Source organism: Martes martes (assembly GCF_963455335.1).
Source record: "Martes martes genome assembly, chromosome: 13".
NCBI lineage: Eukaryota > Metazoa > Chordata > Mammalia > Carnivora > Mustelidae > Martes > Martes martes.
This window is the reverse complement of record NC_137901.1, coordinates 85190182-85202696: the sequence shown is the minus strand read 5'-3', so window position 1 is coordinate 85202696 and position 12515 is coordinate 85190182. Positions and strand designations below refer to the sequence as shown.

The 12515-nt window shown below is 48.0% G+C and overlaps 1 protein-coding gene across 3 annotated transcripts in view; it reads left to right on the top strand.

Moving 5' to 3' along the window:
* The window catches only part of ATP2A2 (ATPase sarcoplasmic/endoplasmic reticulum Ca2+ transporting 2), a 60553-nt gene extending 51162 nt beyond the window's left edge, over positions 1–9391 (top strand). For 2 of the 3 annotated variants that reach the window (XM_080822123.1, XM_080822124.1), the window contains 7 exons: positions 325–545; positions 975–1177; positions 2641–2726; positions 2946–3079; positions 3700–3817; positions 3908–4028; positions 7485–9391. In XM_080822123.1, coding sequence (XP_080678249.1) covers positions 325–545; positions 975–1177; positions 2641–2726; positions 2946–3079; positions 3700–3817; positions 3908–4028; positions 7485–7498 — 897 coding nt within the window. In that variant the 3' untranslated portion in view covers positions 7499–9391. Of the gene's footprint in view, positions 1–324; positions 546–974; positions 1178–2640; positions 2727–2945; positions 3080–3699; positions 3818–3907; positions 5492–7484 lie in introns of those variants that run through there. The other variant, XM_080822122.1, reaches the window with a different exon arrangement.
* The last annotated feature ends 3124 nt before the right edge of the window (positions 9392–12515 follow it).

Sequence of the window (12515 nt, the reverse complement as noted above, 5' to 3'; positions counted from 1 at the left end):
CGATTTCTCGGTGTGGATACAAGTGCTGCGTCTTAACTGCCATGTGGGTGGTTTCGGGTTTGGTTTGCTTAAAAAATAATATAATGAATTTTGAAGTCCTTTTTGTTCCACTTCCCTCTGAAGTCTCTTCAGCTCATGTGGCAATTTTACGTTTCCCAGATGAAGTGTGTTTTGTGGTGCCACCTTGTAAAAATGAGAATTCTTTGTGCCCAGAGGGCCACGGCTTCATTCGTTGCCCTCGCTTCAGGATGGCTGAGCCTTTGTCGGGGATGTGTGTGACGTGGTGGCAGGTGTGCATGAACCAGCGGTCACATTCCCTTTCAGACTGGGGACGGCGTGAACGATGCTCCCGCCCTGAAGAAATCTGAGATCGGCATTGCCATGGGCTCTGGCACGGCAGTGGCTAAAACGGCCTCAGAGATGGTGCTGGCCGACGACAACTTCTCCACCATTGTGGCTGCGGTGGAGGAGGGGCGCGCCATCTACAACAACATGAAGCAGTTCATCCGCTATCTCATCTCCTCGAATGTGGGGGAAGTGGTCTGGTGGGTCCCCGTGAGAGATCACTTGTAGTCCTTTGAGGTCGGGGCATGGGATGACCAGTTTTCCAGATCTATAGTTCGTACGGCAGCAGCTTCGTGCGTGAGTCGGGGGAGAGGGCCAGGCGGGAGGAGGAAGGTAGAAGTTCTTCCAGCCCAGGGGAGGGCTGTCCTATGGCTGCCCTGGTGTGTAAAGGATGCCCCTGAACGTAGAAATGAGTTTTACTGGGTAAAGGAACATAAAGTTTTTGGCCTTCTAACATTGTGCTTGAACTCGAAATAAGGTATAACCAATGTTTTGTGGTGGCCCAAAAGTAATTTCAAGCAGTCATTGTTAACTGTCCATTGATTTTATGGAGGACAAGAAGGTGTTCATGCTGTGTAAGTCGTGGCCAAAATAATTTGGGGTCTTTCTCTTTCTTCGGGTGGAAACAGTATCTTCCTGACAGCAGCCCTTGGATTTCCTGAGGCTTTAATTCCTGTCCAGCTGCTCTGGGTCAATCTGGTGACAGACGGCCTTCCTGCCACTGCCCTGGGGTTCAACCCTCCCGATCTGGACATCATGAACAAACCACCCCGGAACCCGAAGGAACCCCTGATCAGTGGATGGCTCTTTTTCCGTTACCTGGCCATTGGCTGTGAGTATAGTTTTTATATCGTTGACTTTTAAGCCACATGTTTATGAGCCAAAATTTTTATAAATTCATTCCTTTAAAGCACATTTCTTTCTATCTGTATTAGGGTAACAAAAAATGGAGTTTAATAAACCGTATGCCCAGTTTACAGAAGAGTTAATCCCTTGTTTTATTTATCCCTGTCATTCCTTGGGCCTTTGTGAATGAAGTTTTCAGAATTAACTAAGGGCAGAAGGATACAGGGGTTTGTCGGGGTCAGGCTTTCCATCCCCAAGCTGTGAAACTCAGCCCCGCTCCCCATGAGCAGAGGAGGGAGCTGTGCATTCATCTGCAGCGCCTGGGAAACACACAGGAGCCCTGGCCACAGTCCGGTTCCTCATACTTCCTATCTGTGGCCCTCCTGCTCCTGCCTGGCTACTGGTTCTTGTCCTCACTTTAAGAGCTTAGGAAAGTGAGGCCAGAGAGTTAAAATAACTGCCCTGGGGTCCAATAGGAAGGTGGTTCTTTGTTTGTTTGTTTTTTAGTATGTTCACAGGATTTAAAATTCCAGAAGCACACTGTGGCATAAACTGAGAAGGTTCTCAGCCAGTCACTTCTCCTTCAATATTGAATTTCTCTTGTGCCCTCCAGAAATACTCTAGCAAACTGATCTATCCTGTGCATATATTTTCTTGTGTTGGTGTGCTGTACAAACACGTGTGCTGAAGCCTGTATTTCTCCGTTGGGAATTGCCATGTCAGTACACATGTGGCTGCCTTGTCCCTGTCCACCAGCTGTCTCCTGTTTCCTTGTAACTGCCGGGTTGGAGGGAGTGTGCGCTTCTATCTTCTGGTAGATGCTGCCACACCAGGACCATCTTCGTGGTGTCCCTGTGTTCACTACCCCGTTGCTTTGTAATAAACTTGCTCAATTCAGAACCACTTGGTTGGGGGTGTCGGGGGGTGGGGGGTGGGGAGGTCATCCCAGAATCTGCCTTGGGTTTTGCCATGTTGCTTGCATTCTGCACTAACTACTCTGGTGGTATTTCCACGTAACGGTTCTGCCAGGCCTTTGATGGAGCAAGTAAGTGGATAACTGGGAGCATCAGTTTTCCTCCGAGTCCTGGGTGGTGTGACCTGGCGCTCCAGCACAGTGAGGAGCTATGGAGGCATGTACCTGCAGCCGTAAACGTCAGCCGCCGGTTTGAGAGGGGCTTGGCTAGCGTAAAGGTCCGGCCAATTCCAGCCAGTCCTCTTCCTCGCAAACTCTGGAAAAGTTGCTTAGTTTTTCGTACCGCACACACCCCTCTCCTTGCAGAAACCCTCTGTCTGGGTGCTTTGGCTGATGGGAGTGAGCAGTTGCTAGTGGCTGCACAGGCTCTCCTGTACCATCGTCATACCCTGTATCTCCTCTGCTGGGCACTGGCCCACGAGGCAGGACCTGCAGTGAGAGCGGGGGCTGCAGACGCCGCCTGTGTCTCTTCCCAGGTTACGTTGGCGCAGCTACCGTGGGTGCCGCTGCGTGGTGGTTCATTGCTGCCGACGGAGGTCCAAGGGTGTCCTTCTACCAGCTGGTATGTGTCTGCATTTTGTGGTTTGGGTGCCTACCAAGTAACCTTAACACTCAGATAATTGGCAGTGGCATCTAAGATGATCCTGAAGGACCCAAGGCTTCTCTGGGAAATGGGGTGAGATCTTGAGTGGGTCTGTGTCTTGGGCTTCCTGTGGAACGGGGACAAGGACCTTGGAAATGTACTTGACTGATGACAAACTTGATTGGGCATTTGTTGCAGAGCCACTTCCTACAGTGTAAAGATGACAACCCGGACTTTGAAGGAGTGGATTGTGCAATCTTTGAGTCCCCATACCCCATGACAATGGCGCTGTCTGTTCTAGTAACCATAGAGATGTGTAACGCCCTCAACAGGTCAGTGAAACCTCGACAGGCTGGGGCAAGAGCTCCACCAGCCAGTGCACCGGGGAACTGGGTGTCAGGGTTGCTGGAGGATTTGCAGGAAAGTTCCTCCCTCCCAGAAAGAAAGAACAGGCAGCACCGGTTTTAAAAACTTGAGTCGTCATCACCTCCGGGAAGTAGTGGGAGTGCTTAACCACATGCTCCTTCTGAGACAGCGGGAGCCAAAAATAGGGCCTTCGGTGCCCCTGTATGCCAGTGCCCACAGGGAAGGCACTCTTGCCCTGGAGCAGCGAGACAAATGGTATCATCCAGTTACAAGCCAGTGACAAATATGGAAATTTTGAAACGGTGTCAGTGTCAAGGGCAATTGAGAGCAGCTTTGAGTCCATTGAAATGGAGTCCGCTGTGCCGAAACCTAGATTTAAAATTGGAAGTTTGTCCTACATCTGAACATTCTTCCTTTAATTTTGCCACAGTAGAAACTTCACTAAGTAGAATTAGGTCAGTGGGCAATGCCGGGTTCGCCACTGCCTTCCTTACTGAAGCATGGTTCGGGACAGTCTTGGTCATTCATTAATAGGGCCTTTGCCTTTTAGGTGGGCACATTTCACGTACGTCTTGTTGTTCTGCAGCTTGTCCGAAAACCAGTCCCTGCTGAGGATGCCCCCCTGGGAGAACATCTGGCTCGTGGGCTCCATCTGCCTGTCCATGTCACTCCACTTCCTCATCCTCTACGTGGAACCTTTGCCAGTAAGCACTGGTGGGGCCAGGACCGAGGCTGAGGCCTTGCTGCCTGCCCTGCGAGGTCTGGGAGCTTGACGGAGCTTCTTTGTGTTTCAGCTTATTTTCCAGATCACACCGCTGAATCTGACCCAGTGGCTGATGGTGCTGAAAATCTCCTTGCCTGTGATTCTGATGGACGAGACGCTCAAGTTTGTGGCCCGCAACTACCTGGAACCTGGTAAAGAGTGTGTGCAGCCTGCCACCAAGTCCTGCTCGCTCTCAGCATGCACCGATGGGATTTCCTGGCCGTTTGTGCTGCTCATAATGCCCCTGGTGATCTGGGTGTATAGCACAGACACTAACTTTAGTGATATGTTCTGGTCTTGACTGACAGTTTTACATAAAGAAGATGTTTAACTTAATCAATTAATTTTTTTATTGTTTAAAGCAACTGTCTATTTCTGCTGAATTTTCACATGAACATATTGGCTGGTGAAGGAGATTTCATACTCTAGATTTTGTTTTGCTTTTCTGACTCCAGTGGGGCAAGATTTTCCTTTTTTATACACATAATTAAAGTGTCCATTGACATGTACAGAGAACTAACACTATTTTATGCAAATATTTTTTTGTAGATGAAAAAGCATGTACAGTGTTCTGTTTAATACTCATCCTTGTATAAAAAAATAGTTGAGCCAGCAGACATTGTCAGCAAATTAATTGGCAGCAGATTTTAGGAAATGAATGTGTGTGGTTTTTTTTTCTAAAACTAAATAGCATGTATTGTGTCTTTTGCATGATCATCTGGATTTAATCTGAGATCACAGTCTAATTTTTATTCATAAGCCAATTTTTCTGCACTGAGCAGAGTACTGCTACCTCAGTCAGTATTTTTTGGTTTGCCACTTCCCTCACTCCCCTGCCCCCATTCACTCCCGCCCCCACTCCTGGCCCCGCTCGGCTGCTTATCCTGTAGGTTCCGATGGTTCTGTTTACATCAGTCTTAACAAGAGGTATGCCTGTTCTCGCTTGTGCAGAAAACATTGTTCCAGATTCAATCGACTGGGTTCATGTCCCCCCACGTAGTTTTTAAGGTTATTTATTTAAATGTCTAATGTATTTTATTGTAACAGACATTGTTTTGCCAACATTGCCTATTTCAGTGGCACTTCACAATCTAGTTTAAAAAGGAAAATAAAACATTTTAAATGGACAGAAAAAATAACTGTCTTGTTTTTAACTTTTAAATGGCTTAGCTTGAACCATAACAAATTGTGTCCAATTTTCTCTTAAGTTCTTAGCTCAGAACTTGAGTTTTACTGTGCCCAAGGGGAAGGAGGGTCGTGTTCTGCTGCGTAGGTAGCTGTAGGAATGAACACATAGGCACCTGTTGTCACCCATGATACTTTTTTGCAAGTTTCTGCTGGCCTGTTTTAGCCTGGTGTAGAGAACATAAAGGGGAGTGTGTGTGTATGTGTGTGTGTATGTGTGTATGTGTTTTTGTAAAAATCTGTAAATAGCACATGACCAAATGAACATATTGTATAGAACTATTTTTATTTGAATGTGGCACTAACCAACACCATGGTTACTATGATATGTTGCGCATGTTTGAGATCAGTCTTACCAACCGTGTGTAAGTCATTAACTGTCCTAACTATGGTGTTTTCCTCCAATGCCTTCCAACATCCATCAACTAACGTGAGTATTCCCTGGAACCCTGATGCTTTAGCCTAAAGGTGACTGCCACTGAGTGAACTAGCTGTGACACTTAACGAAAACGTCCCTTGTGTCATGTACTGCTGTGCTCTGTGGCTGTCTCCGAGAGCAGCAAGAGTATGGTGCGGGGTACCTGTGCGCACGCGGGGTGGGCCAGCGGACCTGAGGTGTGACGGCTGCGGCCTCCGTGCATGGTCTTGGGACGGCGGCTCGGCCAGATGTTGAGGAGGGCCTGGTGGGAGACACACTCGTCAGGAGGGCGCGGCTCTGCTAGCAACCAGCCAGCCTAGTCGTGAGCCAGGGTGAAGGAGACCTAGGCAGCAGCTCCTTCCCTGTGAGGCCCGGCCTGTTCTTAAAGTAGTGAGGCCAGCCCCGAGATGCGATACAAAGGCTCAGTGTTTGGGGGAAAGTTAATGGATATTGAGCAAGGTGCTGCCAGCTTCCCAGGGCCGAGTTTGTAGAGGGATGGCAGTCCTGGCCTGGCTCACTGAGGTCTCTGAGGAAGGGAGGTTGGTTGGTTTGGCAGAGAATTTAGAGGGGGAAGGAGGGTAGGTTTTGCCGATTTGGGCATAAAAAGCGGTTGAGTGATCAAATGCAAGGAGCGCACCTTGGCTGCAAACCAAGACAGGATGTCTGAGCTTGCTGGTGTGCTAGTCGGTGGAAGCCAGACTTACCAAACAGCTTTTCCTGATCTGGTTCCTTGATGTAGTGGCATGTGCAGAAGAAGTGGAATGTGGTTTGCTGCCGTCAGAGACACGCGCAGCCCCAGATGGCCCTGGGCTGGCTCTGGCCTTGTGGTTTCTCAGCTTCAGGCCTGTCCGGCCCATGGAGGTGGTTCAGGCTCTGCTGCTGAGAAACACACCCACGGGAGCCCCCTCCTCAGCCCCAGAGCTGTTGCGGGCACATCCCTGGCCTCGGGCCTCCTGCAGTGCGGGGCAGGTGCCCAGACCTAGCCTCACCCGGCACTGGCAGGAAAGCACAGTTGCCTCTGCTTTTGCCGCCGTCAGGACTAGTCGGGAATGTCGTTTTCAGACTCACCAAAACTTGTCCGTGTTCTCATCGCTAGAAGGGTAGGCCTCGCATGGCTTCTTGGATAGGGCTTGGCAGGGGAGGTGGCGATCTCACGTCCCCAGCTGGGATCCCGCTCCAGCAGCTCGTTCTTCATCTGCACAGAGCAGGGGGCACAGGGCGCAGAGTGAGCTGCACGAGCCCCCAGACAAGCAGGGCCAGCGCCAGCCTCCCCCAAAGCGGCTGCTACCACGTCACCCCTCACACTGGGCCTCAGCCCCGTGAATGTCCTCGCGGTGGCAGAGCTCAGGGGTAGGCGACTACAGGCGTTAGCTCAAGGTCTGTACAGCACCTGCCCGCCGCTGGAGCAGTGCACAGTGCCCTGAGCTAAGGCCGCCAGATTGTCTGTTGCCTTTTTAATGTAACCACCGATTTTGTCAAAAACCACCGCGCAGCTAACAGTGACGGTAATCCCCAGCCTTCTTCAGGGAGGGGGTAAGGACCGCAGCTCCCCTTCTAGAACCAGGCAGGACTAGCCCCCTGGGAGGAAGGGTAGGGAACGGGAGGAGCCAGAGGCTTCGCACTCTGCCACGCTGCTCACCTCTGCTTCACCTTCCTTACCATCTGCACTGCTAACCGAGAACCTCCCCTCCTCTTGCCCATCTCCCTTCCGTTGCATCTGAAGCGATTACATGTCTGCCTGGTGGGGTTCTTCTGTGAGCCAGGGTGGCCTTTGCTCTTTAGCTGGTCGACAAGGGTCCGTGTTGCCAAGCCAGTGCTTCTAGCTGCTACCCTACTTAGGCAGCGCCTCAGGGACAGTTAATCAGAAATGCTGGTCTTGAAATCTTAAAGGGTCAAACTGAATATTCCTTCTCGCTATTCCTTGTCACTATTAATCTTAAATAGTTATTCTAACATTTCTTTCCCATATATCATAAAGCTGATTTCCTCTCTCTTTCCTTTTCAGCAATACTGGAGTAACCGCTTCCTAAACCATTTTGCAGAAATATAAGGGTGTTCGGTTGCGTGCATGTGCGTTTTTAGCAACACATCTACCAGCCCTCTGCATGATTGATGTTGGGGGAAAAAGAAAAGTAGAAAAAGTCCCCAACTCATTGTGTGTTATGTGGAGGAAACGTATTACCAACGGGGTTTAGCTTTTAAATCAAAATAGTAATTACAAATGTACAATTTAGCTTAATGAATCAGAAAGCCTCTCCAGAGAACTTTGGTTTCTTTGCTGCAAGAAGAATGAGGTTCTGAAACCTTATCTGAGAACTTAGAAGCCATCAGCCAAGTCTCCATGTTTCTCTGTGCAAAATGTCATAGTTTATATAAATGTACAATACTCAGTTGTAATGCATGCCTTCAGTTGTAAGTAGCCAGATTTCTCTGTGGTGTCATTTAAACCTGCTACTTTTTAATTGGCCCTGTACAGTTTGCTTATTTATAAATCTATTGAAAACACTACAGGTGTTGAAAGGTTAGAATGTAGGCCTCTAGTTCATAACTTGTTATTTTTTTTGAGTGTGCAAACAGCTATTTTGCACTGTATTAAATGTAACTTATTTAATGAAATCAGAAACCGTAGACAGATGTTGGTGCAATACGACTCTTGTGATGCATTTATCTTAATAAAATGCTAACCGTCAATTTATCACAAAGCATGTTTGACTTTAGACTGTAAATAGAGATCAGTTGTCTGTTTCTGTGCTGGTAACAAGCATTGCACAGACATGGTTTCGGGTAAATAAATCTATTCTATGATAAGTTCACAGTGTGGTGCTGACTGTTCTCCAGCGGGAGCGGGGGTAAGGGGCACTGAGGGCCTCCAGCCCCACACCCCAAAGGGTTTTTACCTTCCGGGGCGGGGGGGGGAAGGTCTTAGACTTGACTTTCCGGGGAGGAGATCTCATGTGTCACACAACTCAGGTGTGGGGCAAACTGCATGTCTTATCATTGGGTTTCCAGAGAGAGACATGTTTTTAAAAAGTTGTCAGCAGCGTGGAGATGTCGCCAGTGGAGAGAGGTTTCTCATGCTGCTCCGATGGAAAGGGTCAAATCCCGCACTCCTGCTGGGAGCGGGTAAGCTGCAGCGGCCTGCAAGAGAACAGAAAGCCCCAAGAGTCTTACTAGGTCCGTGGTAAGATCCTGTTCTTAGGTAAGTTTAATGATTCAGAGGGAATTGACATCGTGGTGATACGTAATTCATAGATTAATGATAAATGAAGATACCAGCAGACATTTTACTTAAATATGAGAAAAGCTGGTGTGTGAGAGAGTGTGAGGAAGCCGGTAGTTCAGCTCAGTAGGTCGGAGCTGGGGCATTTGCTTAGTTGTTGGTCATCTTGAAAAGACAGCTGAATCCCCCTTCTGCCCAGGCAATTGTAAATGAATCAAAAAATTCTGAAAAATGAAACTAGGCCGCCAAAAGGAAAATGGCTAAATGACCCAGGCGAAAGGAAACGTGAATGGCTTATAAATAAGAGACGTACAGCCCCACGGGCCAAATCCCAGTGAGACGGCGTTGCTGCCCATCAGCTGACGAATGGGCCCTGCGCCACCAAGGAGGGGGGGACCGCCCTCTCCGCTACACTGCACACGAGCACGGACCTCACCACAGCGCCCGGCGGGCCCGCTCCTGCCCACCTTAGAGGAGCCCTCACCTGCGCTGGAGGAGTCCCGCCGGCACGTTTATCAAAGCATCGGAACAACCGAAGGAACCCACGGCAGGGAAACAAGTACGTGGCCTCTGAGGCAGGTTTAGATGACTCACCAGCGATGAAAATGAGGGAACTGGAACTGCAGAGATCAACAGAAATCTCTGTGCACCGTGGAAACCAAGTGTGGTGTACACAAAGTTCAAAAATCTGCAAAAAAACCAAAACACTTAAGTGTTACATATGTGGGTGTTCATTATGCCTGTTTGCGTGTCTGGGTTTTTTTTTTTTTTTTTTTTTTTTTTTTTTTTTTTTTAAGAAAACCATAGGGGAGCCTGGGTGGCTCAGTCGTTAAGCATCTGCCTTCAGGTAGGGCCATGATCCCAGTATGCTGGGATCGAGCCCCCGCTTTGGGCTCCTTGCTCAGCGGGAAGCCTGCTTCTCCCTCTTCCACTCCCCCTGCTTATTATGTTCCCTCTCTCACTGTGTCTCTCTCTGCGATAAATAAAATCTTTTAAAAAAAAGAAAACCACAAAGTACTAGGAGAGAACATGGAAGATGACCAGCTTTTCCAAACAGGACACAAAATCCCAGGAGAAAAGGGGATAAATTGACTACGTAAAAAGGTTAAAATTTGGAACAGTACTTCCTGAGTTAGGAAAATAGATTTGCTGTGCCTGTGACAAAGAGTGAATTCCCTTCACGTGATCGGCAGAAGTCAGAGGTTGACGGATGCTGAGCTCTGCCTTGCAGCTGGCGTCAGGAAACCGTATTCATGCTGATGGGCAGCATAGCAACTGGCCCAGCCTTTGGAGAGCTTATATCACAGGTTTTTAAACATCCACACCCCTTGGTCAAGCACTTCACTTCAGTGAAATCCTCCCACATGTTCACAAAAGCAACAAAATCCTGCTGTAGGATTATGTAGTAAAAAGTCGGAAATAGTCCCGATGCCCATCAAGAGGCAAGGTGTTGAATAAACTAAGAATATTAATGCCAGGGAATATTATGCAGCCTTCAAAACACAAGGTAGATCTGTGTGAACCAGCAAGGAATGACAGCCAATCGGTGATGTCTGCCAGTGGAATAATTCAAGTGCAGAACAGCTTACATACTATTATATCGTTCATTTTTTAAAGATTTTTTTTTTTTTTTGACAGAGATCACAAGTAGGCAGAGAGAGGGGAAGTAGGCTCCCCGCTGAGCAGAGACCCCAATGCGGTGCTCGAACCCGGGACCCTGAGATCATGACCTGAGCTGAAGGCAGAGGCTTAACCCACTCAGCCACCCAGGCATCCCACTATTGTTCATTTTTTAAAAACAGGAGGAAGTTAACAGTTTCCAGGAATGATGGTTACTGAGAGGAACTGGTAATACTGTGATACAGATGGCGGATGTTGGAAGCCAGTGTTCTCACTGTGGGAGTGGAGTGGGAGGTTAGATAAGGGGAGAAGGCTAGAATGAGTCACATGGTAATTAATTACAGTTGGAGATACCAGCATAAATTAATATTTAATGTTGATACAGATGATTTTATGTAGACATATTTCTTGGGGCGCCTGGATGGCTCAGTTAGTTAAGCGTCGGCCTTCCGCTCAGGTCATGATCTCAGGGTCCTGGGTTCAAGACCTACATCGGTCTCCTTGCTCAGCGCAGTGCCAGGGAGGGGACCAGCTTCTACCTCTCCCTCTGTCACTCCCCCTGCTTGTGCTCTCTCACTGTCTGTCAAATATATAAAATCTTGTTTAAAAATGAAATATTTCTAGTTAGGTGTATGTGTCCATGTACTTCCTTGCGTCATCAACTGAGAGGGCCAAGCAAAAGGACACTGCAGTACAAATGAGCACATACTTAGTTTCAGGTTTCTCATGTCGTTCTCCAATGAAAAGAATCAAATCTCCTTAGAGACATGGCAGATTCTAGGGCCAGGCCAGGAAATGTGCGACACGTGCCTAGAGAACACTACAGTGTCCGGAAGTGCAGAAGTACTAAAACAAACAAAAAGCAACGATCAAAGATGAGGTATATCGGAGGGACAGAGGAGCCAACTGAAAAGGGTTTGGATAGCCGAAACTAAAACAATCTCAGCAACAAAATCATGGCATACTGAGTTATAACCCAAAGTGTGAAAAAAAATATCCATGAGTCTATCCTGACATAAACAGGAGAAACTAGAAATCTCCCATGCAGAAAAAAATCTAAGTAATTTCTGTAGGTAACTCGGCCCCTAGGGAGGTGAACCGCGACTCCCGTTTGTGAGCATGAGCGGCGCCCAGTGGCCTCCCCCAGAGCGCGTCAGTGTGGCTAGGCAGTCACCCACCGCGGAGACCCCTGCAGACACTACCTCAGCCCAGTGAGCTCATCTTGAGAACATGTGCCCTTGACAGGAAGTGAAGAGAGCGGCGTTTTACCTGTGGTCTTCCTCCCCAAAACACATAATCTCAGTCTAATCAAAGAGAAAACATCTGACGAATCCCGAAGACAAACCTGCCAAATACCCGGCCGGGACTCCTTAAAGCCGCCGACGCCATCAAGAACAAGGAAAATCTGAGAAACGCTCACAGCTGAGAGGAGCCTCAGGACACATGAGAACGGAACGTAAAATGGGATCCTGGGTGGGATCCTGGAAGAGAGAGAGGCAAAACTAACGAAGCCTGAACGAACTATGAACTGTAGCCAGTAATAACATATAAATACCGGTTTATAATAATACATAAGCACCGTGACGAATGCACCATATCATCGTGAAATGTTGAAGTTCGGGGAAGCTGGGTCCAGGGTATATAAGACCCTTTCACGCCATGTGCTCATTTTTCCATATGTCTATAAATATTCTGAAATTAAAAGTTTATTTTAGAATGCTAGGATAAATATATATTTTTTAATCTGTATAGAAGTATCAAAGAACTACAAGATAGTACAGAATTTCCAGGCCAAAATCTAAGCAGCAGCAAGGAGAGATCATCAGAATCTCCAAGGTCACTTTTCCCCTCTCCAAATACGCTAAGCTGCGAAAACATGAGAGTGGGGGTTTGGGGAGTTCACAGGGTGAAAAAAGCAAAGTCAAATCCAGGGCCCACCAAAAGTAAGAAGTCTCATAGGACATTCAGCTGTGACCCCAAAGGGCTTACAGCTCAGGATAAAGGCAAACCAGAAATAAAGCTGCCCTCCTTCCCAAAAACTCGAAGGGCTGTAGGCTATAGGCCATGGTGCAGAGCAGAACCAGGAAAATACACCCACCCCGGAGGGAGTGTAAACACTGGCTCTCGAGGCTGTGCAGCCCAAACTGTAGCCTAAGGGTGGTCTATGAAGCCTCAAGGCATGAATTTAAAGTCACA